Raw genomic sequence first — 23549 nt, 5'->3', positions numbered from 1 at the left:
CTACATCCATCAGACCCTGCGCTAAAGCCCCAACAAATTACATTGCCATATCTAGGCTCTAATTGCAAGTGCCCTTGAATATTAATTGTGATGAAGCTGAGAGAGCATCTTATCAGTAATTGTCCACTGGACCATCCCACCACCCACCTCCTCCTCCTTTGCCATCCATGTTTTTATTAACACTGTAAACCCTGGCTTGCCAGGCCTCGACTAGCAACATTTCACATTTAGCCGAACCAATGATGGCGAAATAATTCAATAATTCAATTTAGCCTCCACTACCACCGACAGCACGAGGCTGCAGTGCATGCACCTCACATAGCCGTGCATCCTGCAGCTGTGTAACCCAGCCTCTCTATTGCCCTGCCTCTCTAGCTTTCTTACTGTCCCCCCGGTTTTTGTTTTATTTCTCGCACGGCATCAACAAATCTCAAGGATGGGTAAAGTGCAGCAATACAAACTGTAAGTACATATATCTAGCATTAAAACACACGAAGTGCATTAAATAATGTTTAAGATATGGTTCATAGAGTATATAGGACTCGTTATTATATTTACTATATTGTTTTTTAATTTTGTTTTAGCAGCTAGTCAGACTTTACAGCAAGCCAACAGATGATGCAACTGAATGGTTGTGATATGGAGGTATAAGTGACTTTGGTGATTTAAAAATATGAAAACCCCAAGATGAGTTTAAACGCGTTACCAGCATCCTAGTGCAGCCATAGTTACAGAATTATGAAAATAAGCTTTCTGTTTCCAATTAAAACACTTGTCCTCTCATAACACTGGCTAATTTGTTAATACTCCAGTTTGGAATATTCTCCAAATTTTTATATGTGCATCTAAGTCTATGAACCTCTCATGGATTTAAGTTTCTACTCAATTCATATCCATGCCAAAGATGAACCAGCTCTCATGGAACATTATGTAAAAAGGCATATAATTTGTCTGTTGCCTCAGATTGTAAGAATATAAATATTATTTGAAGGCTCGTTTTATACAAAAACACATATAAACGTAATTAAGCAATTGTGAATGTAAAAAATGCATTGTATGCATTTATCATCACAATGTTTATCACAAACGCCACAAATTTAGTTACAACTACTGTACTTGTCAGGTCATATTTAGGTAAGTAAACATAATGCCATGTTACTTCTGTTGGCACAATATAGAATGCCCCTAATTTATTGAGCCGATGTTTCCCCGGTGAATGCACACACACCCATCCATCTGTACCTTCACATCAAAGCAGGGCTTGATGAGTTTGTCTCGACAGAGGAATTTGGAGGGTGTGTCCTGGGGAGCCTCTGACCCACTGCCACCGCCTGCCACTTTCCGAGCAGTGTCCTTATCTGAGGCAGCCTTGCCGACAGCTGCACCCACCTTCGGATCCTTCGCAGCTGCTGCCTTGACAGCACAAATGGACATGTGCATGTACGCATGCATTCACACATGATGAGGCTGCCAACATGCTTACCGCCCAATAATTGTACCTCTTTACTCACACAGATATAAATGTAAAATTTCGCAATGACAACAACTGACCATAATGTGTGAGAATAGCTATGCCAGACGTGGATACGGGTGCAGGGTTTTCGCCAGCGTGTGGCCAATCAATACATTTTAAAAGTGTAGATAACATTACCCTAGATGCTAGAAAATATCTAATTTGGACAGCAAAACAAAGCATAATACGGATTTAACTTCAATAAAAACATTTGATATAAAAAAATGTTGCACGAGCTTAGAGAATATTTGAACATTACCTGACATTTGTAATGACCATTGTTTATTGAGAAATCAAAATGATTTACCTCAGATGATGCTGTGCCACCCCTCTCCGCTGCTAGTACGTTTTGGAAGGTTTTGCTCCGAAAACGATTATAGTCCAGTGGCGTCACAAACTTGGACTCCAGGGCGAGCGTTGAATCTGTGGGTGTGTGTGCTGTGTCCACCACCGGTGCAGCATTGGGCATCTCCTGTTCACGGCTCTGGCCAGCATTGACTGGCGTACCAGGCTCTGTGGTTTGGGCTGTGTGAACATATAGACATAAGAAATATACACATAAAGAGGCAAATAATTATTTCTCATTGAATGTTTAAAACACGTTACATGTGCAAACAGAAAACTGTTGTCCGTTGTTTCTGTCAGAAAATAGCAGACACTTTGGTGTTTTTTTTCCTGCCATACAATGGCAAAAAATGCCTTGTATCAAATTAACTACTATAATATATAACTGTAATGTCAATTCACAAACAAACCTTGGTTAGCAATTCATTTGGGTATTTTAAAAACATGACTTGTACAACCATAAAAATGACATCACATGCTTAGTTTATTCAATTTAATAAGGAGCTGAGTTTGTTTCATAATGAAAATCCAGGTGGTCATTTGGCTCAGAAAGCTAAGTCCTGGGTTCGAATCCAGGAAGGTGCCTGTGATTAACTGGGTTTTCAAGTGCAGTGAGGTGATAATGGTCTTAGGCCAGTTACCAATGACTGCACACAAAAAACAATGAGATTAAGTTTGGCTAAATTTCAGCAAGAGGATTAAAAACTTGACCGTCATGAAAATAACTTCAGTATCATGAGAGCAGGTGGGAAAGAGCTGTCTCCTATTATGTGGAACAGGTGATTTAAATAAATCTCAGAGGTAGCTCGCTCGATGAAATCCACTTTTGTGGGCCACTAACACAAATGGCTGCCACTGCTCTGTCAGAGAACAGGATACATCATATCATGACATGATGCCAATAGCTCAATCGGAATAAAACATGCAAAAAAAATCAGGACAGTTGAAACTTTCCAGTGAATGGCAATGGCTGTGTGTACACGCGCGAGCCCTCACCGAGCCGCACAGTGTGCCCGTGCTCCTTGGCGCGACGTCCCTTGCGAGCCGACTCAAGCAGCCAACCCACGCCCACTGCTGGTAGATCCCACTTGTTCGCTGCCTCAAACTTGCAGCCGCTGGCCTCTCGCACCAGGAGGTGCGTGCTCGCATGCATGTTCTTCTTGGGATTAGCCTTGCGCACAAAAAACTCCTGTACCCTACGCCGTGGCACAATATTCGGTGCTTAAAACAATCACTTGCATAGACATATAGCAACAAGAAATTATTACACGGTGATCTATTTATAGATAGCCCACAGATTGTTAATGACCCTCTTACTTTCTTCTCAATAGTGTTTGAATATTGTGAAAGCTTTGTTGAGAGAGTGTATCAGGGAAACGTTAAACGATCTAATAATTATATTTAGATTGGTGGGTGACGTGGAGAGGTTATGAATTAAAATGTAGTTTTATCTATGATTTCTCAATATATTAGTTTCATGTATGTAATTCATGTACAACTCGATGGCTTTAGTGATGTGACAAATTTCAACAAAAGATATACAAGAAGATGGCTCCTGTCATATGGTCCCCAAACAGCCTTCATTCATCCATCCTCCAATCATAAGTGCAAGCACAATACATTTGCATCCAGAATTCATAATACCTTGCCCCAAGTGTTTCAGCCAGGAAGATGAGAGAGTCACGTTCAGTCCCTGTGAACTGACTGATTGACAGGACGCAGGCGGACAGTGGGTAGTGTCCCTCCAGCACGGGCACAGGCGTGAACAGAGGGTTGGAATTGAGCTCCAGCAACTGTTGCTGCTCCACGCACATCACCTGTTATCAGACATTGCGCACACAGATGCACGTCTCATATAGGGCTAGCAGGCAAGACAACTACAAAATAAAAATGTGAACTGTAGAGAAGATGGATATATTATTTGATTAAACTAAACTCTTAAGCTCACAATTGAAACATTATTTTTTTTATTTATAAGTTGCATATAAACACATTCCTGCGGAGGGAGCTGGTAGGAACGTTGGGTTGCTCGGTCAATGGCCAGGGTCAACGGCGGTGTGGTGTATTCCACAAATATGCCCGATTATGAGGGCGGGCACAAGCCGGCGTGAGGAGGTTAAACGTTGAGTTTTATAAGGGCACCACGGGGTGACCAGCCCCTCCCCACCCAGCCCCACCCCTCCCACCCTCCCCACCCAGCCCCTCCCCTCCCCACCCAGCCCCTCCCTGCACGACGGACACAATAATCCCCTGTGGGCTGGTGTAACCAGGAGGTTCCTACCAGTATTATTTCACATGAACCCTACAGCCACTCGAGAGGTATTACTGTCACCATAACGAAAAACTAAATCCATTTTTCTATCTAATTGTGACCCAAATTTATAATTCTTCAAATCATGACAGAATCCTGAAAAAGAGGGAATACCAAGTCCACCAGTTTTATTGTGTGCGGAGAGGCAGAAAGCTACGTTTTTGATCTGCACAGCATGGTGGTTGAACAAAGTGTGGATGAAACAATAGTCAGTCTGGTTGACCGAGCCCTCAAAATGAGTGAAGGAACCAATGAATAAGGGTCATGGGGACTTGCCAGCCATGTGTTGGTGACGACCTCGTGCACAGTGTTCTCCACCTCGCAGCCCAGCAGCGGCACCACGGCGTAGTGGGCCACGGCGCGAGAATTTGTTGGCAGCATCTTCCCGCCGTGCTCGCTCACCAGCAGTGCCAGCTCGGACTCCTCGTTTGCAGAGAACCCCACCACCGCAAACCGCTTGCCACTGAAAATACCGGCACCTGAGTCCTCGCAAAGCGTCGAGTCGCCCTTGGTGTCCATGCTCGCCAAGAGTCTTGTGGAAGGCGTCGCGTTGCTGATTGTTGTGTTGGTGTGAGATTCTTCCGTGTACGTTCTGTCTGTTGCATTTCTGCTGACCATGCCATCTGCTGCTTGAGGATATAACACAAAAGGTATTAGAAAGCATTTTCGTGACTGATAAACAAGCAATGATGCACGCATAAAAGCCAAAACAAAAAATACTATTATGTGTAAGGATATCCACTGCAAAAATATTTGTAAGCCACTCTTGTCAAGTCAGCAAACATTCCATGAAATTGTCTCCTAAAATATTGTCAAGCAAATATGAAAATAGTGATGTTAACAAAATGGTACATTATTGTTTGTTGTTGACTTATATGCTATAATCAGGAAACAGAGCTCACTTATAAATGACTCATTGACCAACTATTACCAGTTAATAAAAACATAGGGTATGTAACTTCAATGCTGCATCACGTACTTGACTGTGAATACTGCAACATGAGCTCATCATCTGCTCGTTCCATCCCGTCACCGGCATTGCTACGGATTCCACGGCCTTGCCCTGCAGGGCCCTGCTCAGTGAGGGGCGGCACTCTCTGCTGACTCGGGGCACTGGCTACGGGGGCCAGAGGGGCCTGCAGGAGGATCTCCTCTGGGGCCGTGTAGTCGGGATGAAGGTACAGATCGGTTGGCAGTAGGCGGCGCTGGGTGAAGCAGTCTACGAGCCACTTGGCCGTCACAACGTTACGCCTGCACAGAAACATGGAATCGTGGAGTTTTTAAAGTAATATTAACATTATACAGCTTGCAAGTATTTATGTCGCAAAAGTAAATAGTGACTATGTTATAAGTCTATAAAAAGCAAATGTAGCTTAAAACAAAAATAATCCGCGATGCACCCTATCTTGTAAGATCTCAGATGGTAGCCAGGGTAGAGCTTGCATAGTGTTTGGTTGGGCAACTACAATACATAGGCTACTGGGCTTTATGGTAGTCAGTGCATTAAAATACATCGTTGGATTGTAATTTCATCCTCAAACGTCAATGCTCCCTATTCTTCACCAACTGTCAATGACCAGTGTGGTCAAGTATGGTCAAATATAAACCAACATGGCATGGAGAGGTCCTCATCCTGCAGTGAAATGACAAAAGGGCTGTACATGCACATGTGCAAAAAATATATATTAGGTTCACAAATGTTAATTTGAATGCGAAAAACCAGATATGAAGATAATTATAATTAAAGCGAGTCGAGTCGTTTGGTAAACGATTGCGTGGTGCTGCGGCCCTGCCGAGTACAGTATGATACATACATGGAGTTCTCCTGCCCAAGAGTCAGATCCCGCTCCCGGTCACGGTCCCCGACGATGATGTGAGTCACATCTGCACTGTTCTGGTTGTAGCGTACTCCTCCACCGAGGTTTACCAGCCTCCGCAGCTTCTCCAGACGTTTCCCAGAAAACCCGCACACAAAGATCTGTGCCAGCAAGAAAAAAAAAAAACTAAATGCAACCATAAATAATCCAGACCACCAAGTTATAAGCTTCTCTGGAATGAACGCAAGTTGCTCTCGATTCTATAGACGAGTTCATGCAAGTTTAAAACACTTAAGGTAATTCATTCTGGTTAAAATTCCATTACTAATGTGATTATGAAATCCTAAACTAACTTTTTACCACTAATCCCTTCTCTTAATTTTAATCCACTAAAATAATAATCACCTTAACCTCAAACATACACCTAAGCTGGTGACAACCCACAATCAAAATTAGAGCCTTACCAGAAAACCACAACTACATACACACCAAAGTCAGCTCTATTTCAATATATTATCTTAACATCCGTCAGCTCGTTACAGAAAAACAACAAATTGGCAGCGATGATGTTCACCTTGCAGCCGTCCAATAGAGAGTCAAGGCCATACAGATGTGCAGGGTCCAGGGAATCCAGCTCGTTCACCTCGGCCCGAGCCCCCACTGCCGTCACCTCTAGCCGTGTGGCCATGGACGTGGCGGAGACCGTCTCATTGATGCGACTCATGCTTATGTTCGAGATGCTGCTTACGTTCGACATGGCACAGGCTGCAAGAAGTACAATGAATGGTCCGTTATACTTTGAAGTTCACTGAATTTATGCTCTAAGCATTACCGTCAAATGAAAAACATTAGCAATATTTTTTGTTCTCTCTTTTGTGGCATCTATATAAATAAATATCTTAATGTTTGTCTCAAAAACCTTTAGGGTACTTCCCGACAAGGTAGAAAGCTGAAATTTGATACGTAAGTAGCTTTTAGGACTAACAACAGAAAACATCTGAAAATCTGACATTTTTCATTTTAAGGCCTTCAAATCTCGATTTTAAGTGCCCCGTAAATATGTTTGTGCGTGTCATTCAGAAACCGTTCAAAATATAAGATTGCGTTTTTTTCCTTTGATAAAACATTAAACAGCAAATACAATTAAAGTGAGAACTATTTTTCTAACATTTTTTTTTTTTAGATATTTCGGATTAAAGCGGTTTTGAACCAAAAAAATACGCATTTTATGATAGTCAAATCTCAATAATTCGAAAATGGTAAAAGATAGGAGCTTCTTCTCAGAGTATTAAGTTTATTAATTTTAGTTATTTCTAATAAAAAAAGAACGGAATCTTTAAATTGAGCGATTTTCAATGGATACGTCGTCTTTCAATATAAGTTGGATCACGTCGTCAACGACTTTTTTTTGCAGAAAAATACAACAATTTGGAGCAGTTGTTAGCGTTTGATTGTCGATCAAAACTGTAAAAAATTCATATCAGGTTAATTATTATATTTCTTGAAACTTTTGCCTGGCGAAGACAGGCTTAATGAACTAGTGTTGAAATAATGGACACGTTTCTTAAATCCTTCTGCCTCAGTCCACGAAATTAAATAAATAGGTACACTTCAGTTAGTCAATGGGCAGGTTAATTGTGGCGGGAAAAAGTCTGGGTACGTCTGGTTAACGTGGAAGACGAGGCCAAAGTACCCTCTAGAATGGCTCTCAAGCTCCCTTTAAAGAAAGCCCTTCTCCCAGCAGTGGTGGTATGAACAAGCTCTCGTTGGGCTGCACCACTACCTTTTACCATAGAATAATGTGCGAATGAACACTTCTTTAGAAATCAATTCGTATCACAAATTAAGTCACCCTTTACTTCAGGAGCACCGCAGCATAATCATATCACATTCACATGATTAAGGTGAAAGTACACTACATCAGCCACTGTGCCTGGCATTTTGCCCATGATGAAAGCAACCCACAGCAAAATGCAATTGTAGTTGATCCTTACAGCCGGGGCGGCCGCGTGAGGGGGAGGGTGTGGAGGTGCTCGGCTCCTGGGGGCCCCCCCCCATGTCATCGAGTGGCAGCACGGCGTAGAGGCCCTCGTCCTGGCACGCTCCCCGCTCCACACTGTCGTGCAGCCACTGCACCGTCACGCACGCCACGTTCCACTTGCGTGCAAATTCATACTTTTGCCCTGCAAGCAAGGAGAGGAAAAAATGCTCAACGAAGACCTTTAATTAATCCTTGGGTTTCAAGGCAAAGCTCTGCAGTTGTGATCATCATCAGCAACCATCACCAGGACAATGAAGGAAGTCTGCCCAAACTGTTATCTCTCATCCATTCGGCTCCAGCACGCAAATTGAAATCATGGTGACATCCTTTTGGGCATGTTCCTCCTTTTGTCTGCCTCTCCATCATTCATCTCAACTGCTGCCCATTATCCCTTCTAGCTATATGTCCTGCCCAAGCCTACTTACTTCTATTAAGCTAATGTCTATAACTTGTGTACGCCCTAAAAATAACGCATTCCTCTTCGTGTCTCCAACAGTATGAAATAAAAATTCTCAAAAGAATACAAATGCATTACGAACCCTGTGGCTTGTGCACAATGAGGTGCGTGCACTCGTTCATCTTCAGTTCTCCAGAGTAGGTGCCGCCATGCTTGGTTACGAGGCGCTGGATGTCCCGTCTCTCCTGGGTGCTTAGCCCCGTTACACTCAGCATGCAGCCCTGCAGTGGTGGGCACATGTGCTTCTCTAGCCACTCATTGTCCGTACCGCACACCATCCTGAGACACAAGGACACGTAGCCCAGGAACACAGTCGTGTTGAGGTTAGGGCTGCCAGATTTGTCTGCAACAAGTACACACTAATGGCATAAGCATCTGAAAATCTCTTTAACAAGAATTTTTAATTTTCAAATGCTTCCCCAATCACTGTTTAACACACAATGCATGAAATGCACGGCTTCTAGCGGACTAATAAAAAAAACGCTTTGCACAAAGTAGGTGTGTCCCACAAATCCTGCTCAGTCCTATTCATCACTCCAAATTTGATCCCATCACAGATCTGCTGTGGCTCCATCCAATTAGGGACTGCGCTAGACAACACTGGCACTGTGACATTAGCATTTCTTCGTGCATACTGTCCATCAAGGTGGGGCAAGCCATGTTTGAATGCGGCATGTGCTTAATAAGGCATTTTAATACCTGACCACCATGGTTTCACGTAACAAAATAGTAATAATACAGGAAAGCGTCTTGTCTCAGTGTCCTTAAAGGAAAGTTTGCATATGCTTATATATCTTAATGGTGCCTTGGTCTGTTTCTATGAGATTATGAAATCTATGACAAAGTATAGTTCTAGATTTGAAGACAAAGTATAGTTTCATCATTCTAGCCAAGGAATGCCCATTTTGGCATAGAGATACTTTTAAAACTTCAAATAATCCACTTGAATTTGACTAAGCAAGTGGTGGATCACAAAGATGCCTCCAGCAGCTTCTGTCAAGTGATCCAGCCAGCCAATGTGAATTGCGCTTACACCTGCTTGGCAGATATAAACTAATTTTCCATATTGATGCAAATGTTTGGCTCCTTTATGCTAAAATACCTAAGCCAGGTTTAAATCAACACTTGAATTGTGTCCAATATATTACAGTTGAACAAGTATATAAAATAAAAATCATATTGGTAATATAACTATGATTTAAAAATGTAATTACCAGCTTATGGCCTGGCATGTTAATCTAATCAGACCCAGCTATTGATTAACAGTTGTTTGTACATGTTGCTGTTACACTAATATAAAATCCAGTGGCCCACCTCTCCTGGGAAGCTTCCCAGCAAGTGGTGATCCAGGAGACTAGCATTATGGGCTTCTTCAGACTGGCAGCCACCAAGTACTTCTTGCTGCCAACCTCCCCAGCCACCAGGTGAGTGACGGCACTTGTGAAGTCCCTCAACACCCGGCCTCCCATCAGCCCTATCAGTCTGTGCATTTCCTCCTGGATGTACATGACAATCGGCAGCACATGGTTTGCGCATTCAATATCTGAAATTCACCTAAGCATCTATAAAATCTTTTCAACTGTTCAAATACCAAATATGCCACTGCTCTATTCTTTGGATCTTCGGTAAAGTCATATAGATAGGTTAAAAGAAAATAACAAAAAACCACGACGTTTTGATCGCAACACAAGTGATCGCAGGGATCTTACATTAACATGCTCTCACATTATCATAGCCACCTTAGCGTGCTCACCATGGAGGCTGCTCACAGATCTTAGATTAACATGCACATTTTTACCTGGCAGCCCTTTAATTGGTGGAAAACCCACCACCGTCGCGGTCGCTGCCCACCAATTACATTAACATTAGCTGTCCTGCCCATGCTGCTGACATTTGGGCTACGCCCATTTCCAAACAGTTTACCTTTATAAGCTAACCCCCTTTCCTGGTGACGACCGCTTGTGTTGCGATCGAAATGTCGTATTTTTTTGTTATTTTCTTTGAACCTATCTACGTGACTCTTTACCGAAAGACCCAAAGAATATGAATTCCTGCAGTCACAAAAGCTTATGTTGCTTTATGCATCACCGGCACCCTCCTCCCATTTCGTGCTGCAAGAACACCTCATTGCCATGGGACTGTAGAGGAGTAATCCATTCCACTTGATTTAATTATCCGCAATTGTATATCCATTTGTGAAAGAAGGCATCTTTACATAAACATCCCTCATGTTTCTGCGATGCAATTAACCCATAACACTCCTTCAGATGGATGGACCTTTTTGCTCCACCCACACTATTTGGTCCTTGCGATTTAATAAAAAATATAAAAAAGCATTTCCAAAAATCTTCCTCGAACATAACTATTCCCCTTAAATGTCTTTGTGAATTGTAATATCCCACACATATATATACACACACATAGATATATGGATATGACGTTTGTCAACGCTAATACTAGTGTGCAAGAACGTGACGTACACGGACATCCTTGTCAATGTTGGTGCAGGACAGTACTGCGTCTGCAAGAGCCATATTAAACACAGGGTGCTCAGCCTTTGGAACGCAGCGCTCCCTGTCCAGGCAGAACAGCACCACTTGTGGCCCCACCACTCGGCACCCCATCTTTGAGTAGCAGTCAGTAGGAATGGAAATGGTTGAGAGTTGTGGTGGAAGAAGGGACAAATGGGGGGGGGGGGGGGGAGGCACACATTCAAATTGTTTATATCAATTCTCAAATAAACAATACAATTACATATTAACCTGCCAGTAATGTAATTATTCATCAATGTAAATCAATTATACTCTCCGTACACCTAAGAATATATTATTGTAGATAATATGTTCATACAACTACTGATTGCATAGATTAATGCAACTATGAGTTTTTTTAAAATTGATTTCTTTAGAACTGCTTTTTGTGTTTAGTTTCTTGTCCTGCCCCCGCACCTCCAATTAGCACAGTTGGCTACGTACGGTGCGCAAAAAGTTGAACATACATACATATAACTATGGATTGTACAAGCACCACAATCACAGACAACAAACATTTGTACTCTTAGGTTTTTTCGGTAAGTCACGTAGGTAAAACATCAAAATTAATGAAAATAAAATAAAACAAAGATCACGACGTTTCGGAGGCAACAAACGTCGTGATCCTTGTTTTATTTTATTTTCATTAATTTTGATGTTTTACCTACGTGACTTACCGAAAAAACCTAAGAGTATGAATCCTTGCAGTCACGAAAGCTTCAAATCTAGAAACAAAGATTTGTTTATTGAATTATGGCCACAAATTGAACAGGTGAATTGTTTCTGTCTAGTATCCATGTATTGCCCTCATCCTTTACTTGAATGCTTCCCCGTACTCTGTTCGGGAAACAGTGAGGTGTTTGATGGACAGTGTTGGGTGGGATCGGTGAAGCTGCTTACTTTGACAAGGTGATCAAAGGCGACTCCATGAAAGGGGTCGCACACATAGAGTGACCTGTCCGTCTCCTTCAATGTCAGCACCTTCGCCACATCCACTCGCTGCAGTAACGACTCCGACTGAATTTTGCAGATTTTCTATTAAGTAGAACAGGCGCTCATTAAATAAACCTGGATGCTGACAGTATAAAAACTGCAAGTGAAATAGCGATGAACATGCTGACTCTGTATTATTGCGACCTTACCTCATAAGCTTCTTTGAAATATTTTGATTCATTTTCATTGTCTTCAACAAACTTTACAAACAGCTTCTCAGCACTGCGTTTTGTCATCCTCCCTCATCAAGTCAAATCTTAATACAAGGAAAAATAAGGATACAATATTCATGCAAAGGTTTACATTATTTTCTATCAAATAACAAAAAAACATTTCATATATTTAATTAACCCCCCCATTCAGCATTCTAGTACAAGAATAACAATTAGGTAATTAACAATTATTGATTGCCCTACCTCATCCCCAGTCCAGAGATTGACCTTTATCAAGGAACAACGCCTTGCAATTAAAATTATTGGTATCGTTTCATGAGTAGTAACAATTTAAAAACAGACATCTTAACATCTAGGCTGATATGGCTCAAAACAGATGGTTGGTAATACGAAGCATAACTGCTGCTGCTGCCGTGGGCAGCATTTAAATCCTATACTGCATAAACACAGTAAAATCCCGTATATAAGGCCCTGACCCATCAACTAAGAAGCCGTGGCCAGCACAAATTGCTGTCCCACAAAGACGATGACACAACAATCATTGATTAATGTCCTTTATGGACCCAGGGAAAGCTCGACTATTGGTAATATTTTTCAGAAGGGTATTGCCACTTTTTATATTTGGCCAAATGCTAAAATATATCAGTGTCGCGAGAAATTCAGGAGAAAACCCACCACACTAACACTAGAAGCACTACATATAGATTCACGAATCCAGTGGTATGCTTCCACATACTGGCCACCTCCAGTCCATGAGACATAAATAATAACACAAATCGTGCTGACGCAAACATCACTCTTGTGTCTCCTGTAATCAACGTGAAATGATGGATAATGTCATGTCGACTGTCGGTCGTGATACACTTGCGTTAAACTCCACGTTACCGTGACGGGGCTCAGCACATCCCCTCAAATTAAAAGAGCGCAGTGTGATGCGTAAATCGGTTAAGTAAAACTGTGGTCGCGTAGTCGACTTCGTTTTCAAAGAGACCCCCTTCTATTACATCTGACCAGAGTCGGGTCCATTCGACGTTACCGTGCCGGGAGCAGGGTATTCCCCGCGGCCGAATGCTGCCGTGCGTGACGTGACGCAGATTTTGTTGTTGTAATAGTTTAACTATTGTTTCGGATGATTGTGTTGATATCGTTGATGATGATAATAATGTTGATGTTGACTTTGCTCTCGGCTGCGAGTTCCCAAGCGCCGCTCTCGCTTTGGCGCCAAATCTCTGGGCCCGAGGTTGTTGGCGAGAATCGATTCGGTCGGTAAAATCGATTCATTGGTATCCGGATCCTTCACAAAAAAATGTTCGCGTACGATAAAACTAATACAGTACTTCGCAATCGTGCCAATGCTACGCAGTCGTTTGTCTGCAGCTGTTCGGTGAGAAAGAAACAAAGACAAGCGCAGACAGTGCAGACAAATCGATTCTTGTCGCGGCATTGACGTTTAAGCATCGTTCCTCGGGGTTCCCAGAGAGAGACGTCGATCTTAACGCTGACACACGACGGGGATCCGTGCGCTTAAAATAAAACGCAAAAATCCTGCGTGAAAGTTGTAAACGCACGATACGTTGAGGTAGAATCAATCATTTATTTTAATCGTGGTACAGAATCGAAACCGACGGTCTCTTTACTGCTCCTTTGTTATGTGGCGCACGTTTAATTTTTAATGTCACGATCCGTGAGCGGAGGCTGCAAAGGTGCAAAAACAACAGCCAAGCGGTTAGCAACAAACCGCACTAATGAAGGTGTCAGAGGTTGCATGCAATAAGTTGCGGGCGTCGTGCTCGTCCGTGGCCGCTGCTTACCTTGCAGTAGCCACTTCCTGTGCACAACATGACTGGCGTGTATTTAAGTTAAAACTTCTAATATATATTTTTTTTAAAGTATTTTTAATTAATACAATTTAAGGCGTCAGGATAATTAACAATTAAATTCGCTCGCAAGTCACGTGACTCCTTTCTGGAAGTCGCGAACCACGCGGTCCTGACGTCGTCACCCTCCACTGCCGACGTCATCACGCTCGGCGAGGACGTGCGTCGTGACGTCAGCACGCACGCGCGATGTTGCGTCGTGACATCACGCGCGCGCTCGGCGAGGACGTGCGTCGTGACGTCAGCACGCACGCGCGATGTTCCGTCGTTACATCACGCGCGCGCTCGGCGAGGGCGTGCGGTCGTGACGTCAGCACGCACGCGCGATGTTCCGTCGTTACATCACGCGCGCGCTCGGCGAGGGCGTGCGTCGTGACGTCAGCACGCACGCGCGATGTTGCGTCGTGACATCACGCACGCGGGCCGCGAGGGAACAGCGAGGCGCAACGCGCGCATGAGGTCGGCCTCTTCCTTGGCGATTCCACCCGCCCCCCCCCCCCGGGAAGCACGTCACGACACCAACGCGATTGCGTCACGCGTAGATTCTCTTTCGTACGGCACAAGGGGAGTTCTCGCGCACGTGACGTCATGACGCACGGTGACGTCAGACCGTTCGCCCGTGAATGAATGAGCGGCCCCGGCAGCGGAGAACAAAGGACGAAGCGGTGAGCGGCGCGCAAACGTGGGGAGTTGTTTGTTTGTGTTATTTGTTGTTGGGTTCGTTGTTGTTGGCGCCGTCGTTATGTTCGTGATTGTTGTTGCGTCGGTGAGAAAAGAGCAGGGAGGGGGGGGTGGATGAGGAAGAAGTTGTGTTCGCCCCGTGATCTTGCCACCACCATCGCTCTGTGTGTTGTTGGAGACCCCCCCCCCCCGTCTGCGAACTTAATGTCCATTTCTTAAGTTGCAGCACGGCGCGGGTTTATTTCGCTTCTCAATGCGTCTCCAGAAGTCGCACAGAAAGAGTGAGTGCGCCTATTTCTTCGGAGAGAGAAACGGGGCAAATCGGAAGAACTTGAGCTTGGGCATGTCCGGGGCCAGGACATGCCAAGGTGTGGATGATGATGATAATACAGAAGTGATATGATCATGATTCCATACGGAGTACACACCGCACTCCACACACACACACATTCACCAACCTCGCATTGACTAGCGTGGTGAGGTATGGTCAAACTATCTCTCGCCGCCCATAAAGCGTGGGGAGGCCCTCATCCAGCGTTGTGGATTGATTGAAAAACAATGGTACTGCGCGCTTGCCTGTACCGTAGACACAGACACGCGTGTACCGTTATGCAAAGCAAGGCGTGGATGGTGAGGGTGTGTTTGTGGAGAGAGGTCAAGCACCTCCGGTCAAAAGGCCCTCTGATTCGCAGCTCATCTCCCATAGGTGTGCCCTCTTTCTCAAACGCCAGGCCCCTCCACAGCCCTCGTTGTTTAGGGGGCTGTCGTCAGTCCGTAACTTCCCACTGCTCTGGGCTCGGGCTTCCCCTATTTGTTTTCCGGTTCCTTTTCATAGTTATTCATGTCCCCAAAGTGGCCTCCAGATTATTTGATTTCATCTCAGGCACTTATTATTACTGCTATGTCGTCCTGTGTCTCTTTTTTTTGCCTTATCTTGGTAGCCACAGAGTTAATCTTGTTCATCTCTCCATCTCATCGTTTCATAATTGTTTTATGTTCCGTTGACGTTTAAATGTATGCGGATTTGGGAAACAGTTCGCCGCATGTAAAGTTGGCTTACACGGATAGCAAGTGGTATCACCCTGGCCAGTGTTTTGGGACCCCACACCAATTCTTATCTCTAAATAGCCAATTATTCTCCCTAAATTGGCAATTGTTGCTATGTTGGTTTTGTACCAATATATTCCAGCCCTTTTGAATCCAACAATGGATGAAGGTCTTCCCACGCCATGCCGTTTATAGGGCTTTTGAACCATACTTGAATCTGGTCAGTGTGCGTTAAGTGGGGGAAGATAGGACCCCGTTTCTGATATCACTCGCCAATGATATTATCTGTGGCCGCGAATCAAGACGGAGTTCGTCGGGGTTCTTAGTGCAGCTTTTCATTTTGGAATTTTAGTTTTTTAAAAGCACACCAATCTGCTCTCATGCAAATCTCGAATTCATCGTTTTCATTCCGGTCAGCCTCAATAACTTCACTATAGCGGCGTAAAAAACATGTTTTTTATTAGTGTATATTCATTGCTTGTGGCATTTTAACAGAAACATGTACATTGCCAAAGAAAATTTAGCAAAAGCTGAAATTGCACAAAGGACATGGAGAGGTGCATGCATGGAATTACACTGACAGGAAGAGTAACACATGGATCATCTAACATCTGCAAGTTTAACATGTAGGCCGCGACATCGGCAAATTTAACACGTAGGCTTTCGCAACAATCGGCAAATTTAACATGTAGGCTTTCGCGACATCTGCAAGTAAATTTGGCTAGAGGGGATGGCATTCACTGGTCGACAAATAATATCAAGAGGGAGGTCAGTCCACCACGGAGATGGAGTGATTACATTGGTTCTTGTACAGGCGCACGATGGATAATTTCATCGTGAGACCATAAAATATCAACGGCTTGGGGAGGTTTTCATCCAGCAGTAGATAGAACATAGCTGATGATAAATGGTATAGCTAAGTATTTTACTATTTAATATATGTACACACACGCATATGGTTTTAGTGGTCAGCCCTTAATGTTTACACTTTAGATGCTTAAATCCACGTGCTCGGGGAAATGTGGCGTTTGTTTTACTTTGGCCCATAAATAAAAGACAGCTGACTGTGACATGTCTGCTGTGCTGACCTTATTTGTTGATGTTTTTCAGTGTACGACTACTGCCTCTGTAGTTGGTTTTCTTGTCTTTTTTTTAATCCAGATTCGTGGAAATTGAAAGACGAAGATTAGTGCCTTTCATCGCAGAAAGGGGGATTCCACAATATGTCCAGTAAGCAGACTTTATAGCTGCTTCTCATTCTCATCCAAACCTCCCCTCAATTCATGGGGGTCACCTGCTCAGATATTATTTTTCCATGTAAACCTCTACCAAAGTTGCTAATACAGTAAACTCCTCATTCGTGTTGATATTTGAGTAGGGGGGTGGCCACGGATCGCATAACTATGATTAAAAGCAATTTACCGCTATTATGGCTGCATCTTCTTACGCGAGGATTGATCCCTGATAACATGACCCACTTGTCTAGCCGTGAATATACGCGGATAATATAAATTTGCCGTTCGATTCGTGTTCGTCTTCAACAGCATCGCCACCGTCATCAATAATCCACAGTGGGAGGCTGCAGATAAATGCAGATATCTGTAAGAATCTGGCACGCACATCTTCTTATCTGCTAAATAGCCACGGCAGTGGAATTTTTCGTCTACTTTGATAAATTAAATTGGAGTCATTTGTCTCCCAATTACCAGTGGTGACTAATTTTCCTGTGAAACATCACGCAAAACAGGAGAAGCAATCTCTGTGCAGATAGATTCTGACCAAGGATAACAGGAGTTGTGAATGAGTCCACTGCATTATCTCTTCACCCCTTGCACAGAAATTCTGATGTATGAAATTGCATCGAAAACACAGAAATTTAACTGGATACACTACACTACTGTAATTCCATTTCCGATTAATATGTAACGGGCTCTGAATAAAGTTGCAGCAGACTTTGCCTCGGGTGGCCTCGGCACCTGAATAATAAACCTCTCAAATGTCAGCTGTGCCTGCCTTGACAGTTTTACATGAACACATTAAACTGTTTCGTGCCACTCAGTTGACTATACATTTAATGTGATACCAGATTACAATGATTTCTCCAACAATCCTATTTATAGCCCATCTACAGGAGATATTTATTTTCCTGAATTTTTGGTTAAATCAGTTTTTATTATCTCATGTCAGAGCTTTTAGGAACAAACAGGAACTACAAGTAGGAACTTTGTTTTCTTACATAAAAAAAAATGCACTAATGAAGGTTCCGCCTGTTTCACGTAAGATTTGCTGTTGTTGCAAAAGTGGCACTATGTCTTCGTGTTCACACAGGGCGCATCCCGTATGCTTCCTCTCCTGCCCCGGGTGTCTCGACGCTATCGGTAAGCATAAATGCTCACCTGACGCTGCCTTAGGAGCGCGCCAAAAGAACCGTACCCTTGGTCAATCAGTTTGGCCAATTTCTCACACCTACGCCCATGTGTTTGGTTGAATGGAGAGCTGTGGCAATTTTGTCAATATTACGCTTTCCTTTTGAAATAATGGCTTTGTGTTGTTTCCCTACAGCAAGCTGCGAGCACACCAGGATATGTGGGCATCAACATTTACAGCCACTTGGCTTATAACAACTACAAGCTGGGAGGAAATGCAGGAAGCAATGCAAGATCCATGGTATGCTTACAGCCTGCATGGGAAAGAGCCCTGCTTTTGTGCAAAAAGTTACAACTTAAAGCAAATTAATTCACATTTCTCACCAATTATGTGTTTTTAAGTGTTCTATAGTTGCTGCTTAGGCCATATACAGTTTAATGGATTGTGTGTTAACAAAAGTTATGCAAATGTTTTTTTTATCTATTCAAGGCCAGCGGTATCAATGTCCCAAAAGCCCCAAAGGCTCCAGACAAGCCCCTCATGCCTTACATGCGGTACAGCAGAAAGGTTGGTAATCATCTACAGTGACACAGCATAACTTTGCACACTTAATGTTTTGCCACAAAATGAATGTACATGCTGCAGATAACCTGAGCTCGTGCTGTGGGCACATGCAGAGTGCTGCGACGGCTCATGCTGTCGCATTCATTCCTTCGTCGATTCTTTTAGGTTTGGGATCAGGTTAAAGCAGCCAACCCTGACCTGAAGCTCTGGGAGATTGGGAAGATCATCGGCAGCATGTGGCGGGACTTAAGTGAGGAGGACAAGCAGGAATATCTCAATGACTACGAAGCGGAAAAGGTAAACAAATATGCCTCTCTTCTCCTGGCTGGACACAGCTTAGTGATGCATCTCAGTGATTCCCATAAAGAGCCCAGTCTCTTTAGTTCCAATGGGATAGCATGATCGATAAATAATAAATCCAGTGGGACCGGGTTGTATTATCAAGAATGTTCAATTGCGTATGATGGTGAAATACGTGAAACATGCTATTGTAACAGTTGACTAATTCACTGTTCTGGCAGAGTTGGCTGACATGGCATTGACGATAACAATAATAATACTTTATATATAATCAGGATAGAGAGCCGCCTGATGAAGTGTGTTTTGCTGTTTTCAGATCGAGTATAATGACTTGATGAAGGCGTACCACACCTCGCCAACATACCTGGCCTACATCAACGCGAAGACGCGTGCGGAAGCGGCACAGGAGGAGGAAAGTCGACAGAGGCAGCGTATGGAGAAGGTGGACCCATATGTCAGCATCCAGCCTGCCGACGACCCAGACGGTACACGCCTTGCTGTGAATCCAGACCTTTCCCTGATTCTAACGTTAGTCATGGTCCTGAAAACTGAGTCAGCATATAGGCACCTACCCGGTAGTACACCCCCACTTTAAACCTATTCATAAATGTGAACTCAAAACATAGTCTTGGTTGTGATTCTAGATCATGTCACCTGAGGTTTGGATGGCTGAGAACACCAACACATAATTTTGCTGTGCAGTGCTAGAGGAATAAATAGTTTAATATTTTAAGGTGGAGCAGTAATTCATCCACCACTGCAACCAACCCCACGCTGACTAATGTGGTAAGGCTTGTTCAAACAATCCCACACTCAAAATGGCATGGTGAGACCTCCATCCAACAGTGGATTGGCAAAAGGCTGGACGTCTTATTTGTATTGTTATTTTATCATGAAGTGACATGTATCACCAGTGTCGTCCGATTTGTGTTGGCAGATCATGATGACGGATCCTCCTTAAAGCACCTCGGGGCTTCGCGCTTCCAGCGGAACCACCGCCTCATCAATGAGATCCTCAGCGAGGTCGTGGTCCCAGATGTGCGCGTGGTGGTGACCACCGGACGGATGCAGGTTCTCAAGCGCCAGGTGGACTCGCTCACCGTGCACCAGGTGAGGCCCCTCCCAACAGCAGCGTCGCTTATTCGCTTGCGGGCCATGATTTTATCCAGCCCTTGAGCACCATGAGCGTGGGCTGTTTTCCACAATTCCTCCGAACTATACCCACTGGGAATCTCCCTCATGGCCCGTGAGGGTCATGTGTAAACTTAGCAAATGTGACGTCACTCCTAAAAATTTGGCGCTGCGTTCTCAAATATGATGCTGCGTCTGAGAACATGCCGTCACGTTCATCAATATTGACAATCCTAGGAGATTATCAATATTGGCCACGGGCTCGAAAATGGTTACACACGGTTGCTCTATGCATTGGGTCAAATGCATCGGCATGACTGATGGGCTGAAGGACTTTCTAGAGAGTGACTGGGTCCCATCTTGTTTGTTGCAGAGGAAATTGGAAGCAGAGCTTCTTCAGATCGAGGAACGCCACCTCGAGAAAAAGAGGAAATTTCTGGAAAACACAGCAACATTCAACAGCGAAATGAAAAGGGCAAGTGCACTTGTATATATTTTTTTATTTGAAAAGAATATAAACATTTTGTCGCCAAAGCATGTGCCTCCCACACGCACATAATCTGTTGCATTGTTGTCGGTGTTGTTTGCTCCTCAGCTGTGTGGCATGAAGGTGGAGGTGGATCTGGAGCGGATCCTGGCAGAGATGGAGGCCCTGCGGCGGCAGCAGAGAGAGGAGGCTGCAGCTAAGGCCGCAGCGGCTGCAGCAGCTACAGCTAAGGCTGCAGCGGCTGCAGCGAGCGCGGCACTTGCTGCCGTGGAAAAATCTGCAGCAAAGCCCGATGATGCGCCAGTAAGCTGTCAAATACCATCACCTTAATCATTGTGTACCATAGTCCAATTAATTAGCTCTCTAATCACCTAGTGTCATCCTCATCACTTAGATATGATGCCCATGACAGATGCTTTCCACTTTTCGCGATCTTCGGTGTTTGTCACAGAGTCCAGTCAAACTTCTCACAGTTTTATTGCTGTAGGCAATTTCTGACGAAGCTGAATTTCTGCACGTGCGTATGCGCACGTGTGTTTAGGCGGTCAACGGAGATACAACCGAAGCCGCCGCAGAAGAGGAGATGGAGACCGACGTGGGAGAGGGAGAGAAACTGCCTGCCCAACAGATGGAGAAGAGCCCCTCCTCCACAGGCTCTGCAACGGGGAAGGTGACTCCTCCCGAGTCCCCCAATGAGGCCGTGGCCGAAGTGGCGGTGGAGAGCGTCAAGGAGCAGCAGACAAGTGCGTACACTACATACCGGGGGGTGGAGCGGGGGCTGGGGTTGGTGGGTTAGATCCAGACCGTCGCGCCTGTATATTTAGATTTTGCATGTTCTCCCCGTAGTCAAGTGCATTTCTCTCCGGGTCCTCCGGTTTTTCCCACTACATTTAGAAACACGCGTTATAGAGTTTTTGGCTGCTATAAATTTCCATGTGAATAGGCCACTTCGTTGAGCTATAATTTGTGGTCAGGTCGCTTCTAAGGAACTATATAGCTCAGTGGGCCTTACCTCGTAAAATAAAAATAGTTAATAGGAATAGTAAGTTATACATTTACTTGGCCCGAACCACATTTTGTGCTCTTTTTATTCTGTATGAGGGAAAAAAAACATGGTCGCACTTTCATTTTTTTTTTGCATGTACTGCATAAGAAATAGTTTTGGTCGGGTACGAATCTACTTAGGGAGAGCAGTGGCGTGCAGTGGTTTGCTCAGCCTGCTATGTACCTGGCAATTGCAGTTTCATTTGCAGCCCTTGCTAACACCGCTGACGAGTGACGTCTGAACTGGTTTTGCCGCCCCTTTCATCAACCCTCACTTTTAGGCAATATGATCAAACAATCTTCGACTGATAATGGGTTGGGAGTTATTTTAACAGTTTGTTTATTTCATCATTGAGTTATTTGATTACATCACAAAGATGTAAAAATTTTAGTATCAATTAAATTGATCGTACAAATCCATTTAATTACATGTCCATCATTTTATGTTGTGGTAATTACTTTTATGATTAAAGCACATTTATGTCCTCAATGGTTAAACAGAACAGCCCTTCCCATTGTTTTAGCCATGGGGGCCACTGGCAGGAAAAGTGGGAGGTTAGCTGAGCTGTTCTGGCTATTCTCACGCTGTCTTCCTGATCTCCTCCCACAGAGGCAACACCTTCACCGGAGGAAGAGAAGGAAGAGCAGAAGGAGGTGAAAGGAGGGAAAAAGAAAAGGGCCGACAAAACAAATTTAAAAAGGGTGGAAGGAAAGGAAACGAAAGGCGAAGCTGCCAACTCGGGGAGGAGGGGAGAGGCAACGGGAAGGGAGATACAAAATGGTAGCTCTAGCGGTGACGGAGACTCGGGATAACCTTGAATATGAGCAACACAATGCCACTGAAGATATATCTTGTCTTTACCTGCATATGGCACCATTGAACTCACTCAGATGGCAGAACATACGTTTGTTTAAAAAAAAATGAAACTTATAATTTCCATTTGGTTATTTTTGTTGCCAATTTGTTTGACCAGTGCAACATTTTGCTCTGCTATATTGCATTTGAAGGTGTCTGGTGTTTGTTGTGTGTTAACGTTCATAAGCTGTTTCCATTATCACTGAATATTCTGCTTTAGGCAGTGCGAGTTGTTGGAAGTCTTTTCACCAGCGTAATACCAGGTCTAGTTGAAGATGCAGAAATTTCAGCGAAACACGTGGGGAGATATTGTTCTGGAACCCTGGGTTATGTTGGGTGCATCAATGGACCAGCTGCAAAATAGTTTATTGTGGCTTTAGCTTAATTAATCAATAATAGATGTTTTGTATCTTGTAGAGTTTCAATTGTATAACTTTGTTTAGATATTTTATATTGTTCACGAGTACGATTGTTTTTTTCAGGTTTATAACTGCAAATAGATGAAGGTATTCTTCAAGCATTCAAGTTAGTTCTCAGGGGTTCTTCTCAGAAACAGGTTCAGGTAATGTTGATTATTTAAATCCAACGCCAACGTTATTTTTTTGCAAGATGGTTTACTTTTAATATTTAAAAAAAACTATTAAAATATTGACCAATATTCCATGTCTGGTGGGAGTTTTCATATTTGAAATGGTTCCATGATTTGCATTATAAAATGCATCAATTACACAAACTAATGAAAGGCTACATATTTTTAGTGGAGGATGGAAACACGTGAAGGGGCTAGGGGAAGAGGAAGTACCGTGGTGCTGTGACTGGACATCAAACACTGGACAAGATGGGAGCTATCGCGGTTGAGAGGCAGCAACGCACGGAGAGGAGTGGAGAAACTGCTGCAAGGAGATGTCAGTTAAGGCAACGATCATGCCCCAACAGCCCAAATGGCCGAGGGACTAGGACAGGGGTCGGCAACCAAAATAACAAGAAGAGCCATTTCTTTCCAATTCGGTACAA

General features: G+C 43.8%; 2 protein-coding genes across 5 annotated transcripts in view; one reads left to right on the top strand and one right to left on the bottom strand.

The window, feature by feature from the left end:
- TOPBP1 (DNA topoisomerase II binding protein 1) overlaps positions 1 to 14222 on the bottom strand; it is a 30371-nt gene extending 16149 nt beyond the window's left edge. Inside the window, exons 1-15 of one of the 2 annotated variants that reach the window (XM_078867175.1) lie at positions 13993 to 14222; positions 12158 to 12264; positions 11916 to 12050; positions 10965 to 11108; positions 9799 to 9980; positions 8567 to 8763; positions 7981 to 8169; positions 6561 to 6751; positions 5984 to 6147; positions 5149 to 5420; positions 4446 to 4795; positions 3503 to 3675; positions 2855 to 3054; positions 1821 to 2038; positions 1243 to 1413 (exon numbers count right to left, since the gene is read on the bottom strand). In XM_078867175.1, the coding sequence (XP_078723301.1) occupies positions 1243 to 1413; positions 1821 to 2038; positions 2855 to 3054; positions 3503 to 3675; positions 4446 to 4795; positions 5149 to 5420; positions 5984 to 6147; positions 6561 to 6751; positions 7981 to 8169; positions 8567 to 8763; positions 9799 to 9980; positions 10965 to 11108; positions 11916 to 12050; positions 12158 to 12244 (2673 nt within the window). In that variant the 5' untranslated portion in view covers positions 12245 to 12264; positions 13993 to 14222. Of the gene's footprint in view, positions 1 to 1242; positions 1414 to 1820; positions 2039 to 2854; positions 3055 to 3502; positions 3676 to 4445; positions 4796 to 5148; positions 5421 to 5983; positions 6148 to 6560; positions 6752 to 7980; positions 8170 to 8566; positions 8764 to 9798; positions 9981 to 10964; positions 11109 to 11915; positions 12051 to 12157; positions 12265 to 13217; positions 13299 to 13992 lie in introns of those variants that run through there. The other variant, XM_078867166.1, reaches the window with a different exon arrangement.
- Positions 14223 to 14656: 434 nt separating this feature from the next.
- SMARCE1 (SWI/SNF related BAF chromatin remodeling complex subunit E1) lies at positions 14657 to 23176 on the top strand. 3 transcript variants are annotated; one of them, XM_078867241.1, is made up of 13 exons: positions 14657 to 14723; positions 16948 to 17016; positions 18115 to 18164; positions 18349 to 18453; positions 18643 to 18720; positions 18883 to 19014; positions 19334 to 19502; positions 19955 to 20127; positions 20522 to 20623; positions 20744 to 20938; positions 21177 to 21378; positions 22290 to 22333; positions 23018 to 23176. In XM_078867241.1, the coding sequence occupies exons 2-13, from the start codon at positions 17010 to 17012 to the stop codon at positions 23033 to 23035; spliced, it is 1275 nt and encodes a 424-aa protein (XP_078723367.1). In that variant the 5' UTR covers positions 14657 to 14723; positions 16948 to 17009; the 3' UTR covers positions 23036 to 23176. The 3 variants fall into 3 exon arrangements, with proteins under 3 accessions (XP_078723367.1, XP_078723350.1, XP_078723359.1); XM_078867224.1 differs by having other exon boundaries at positions 22290 to 23176; XM_078867233.1 differs by lacking the exon at positions 14657 to 14723 and adding an exon at positions 15007 to 15107 and having other exon boundaries at positions 22290 to 23176.
- The last annotated feature ends 373 nt before the right edge of the window (positions 23177 to 23549 follow it).

This window comes from Lampetra fluviatilis, chromosome 2, assembly GCF_964198595.1.
Source record: "Lampetra fluviatilis chromosome 2, kcLamFluv1.1, whole genome shotgun sequence".
NCBI classification, from domain to species: domain Eukaryota; kingdom Metazoa; phylum Chordata; class Hyperoartia; order Petromyzontiformes; family Petromyzontidae; genus Lampetra; species Lampetra fluviatilis.
This window is presented reverse-complemented; position numbering and strand designations above follow the sequence as displayed.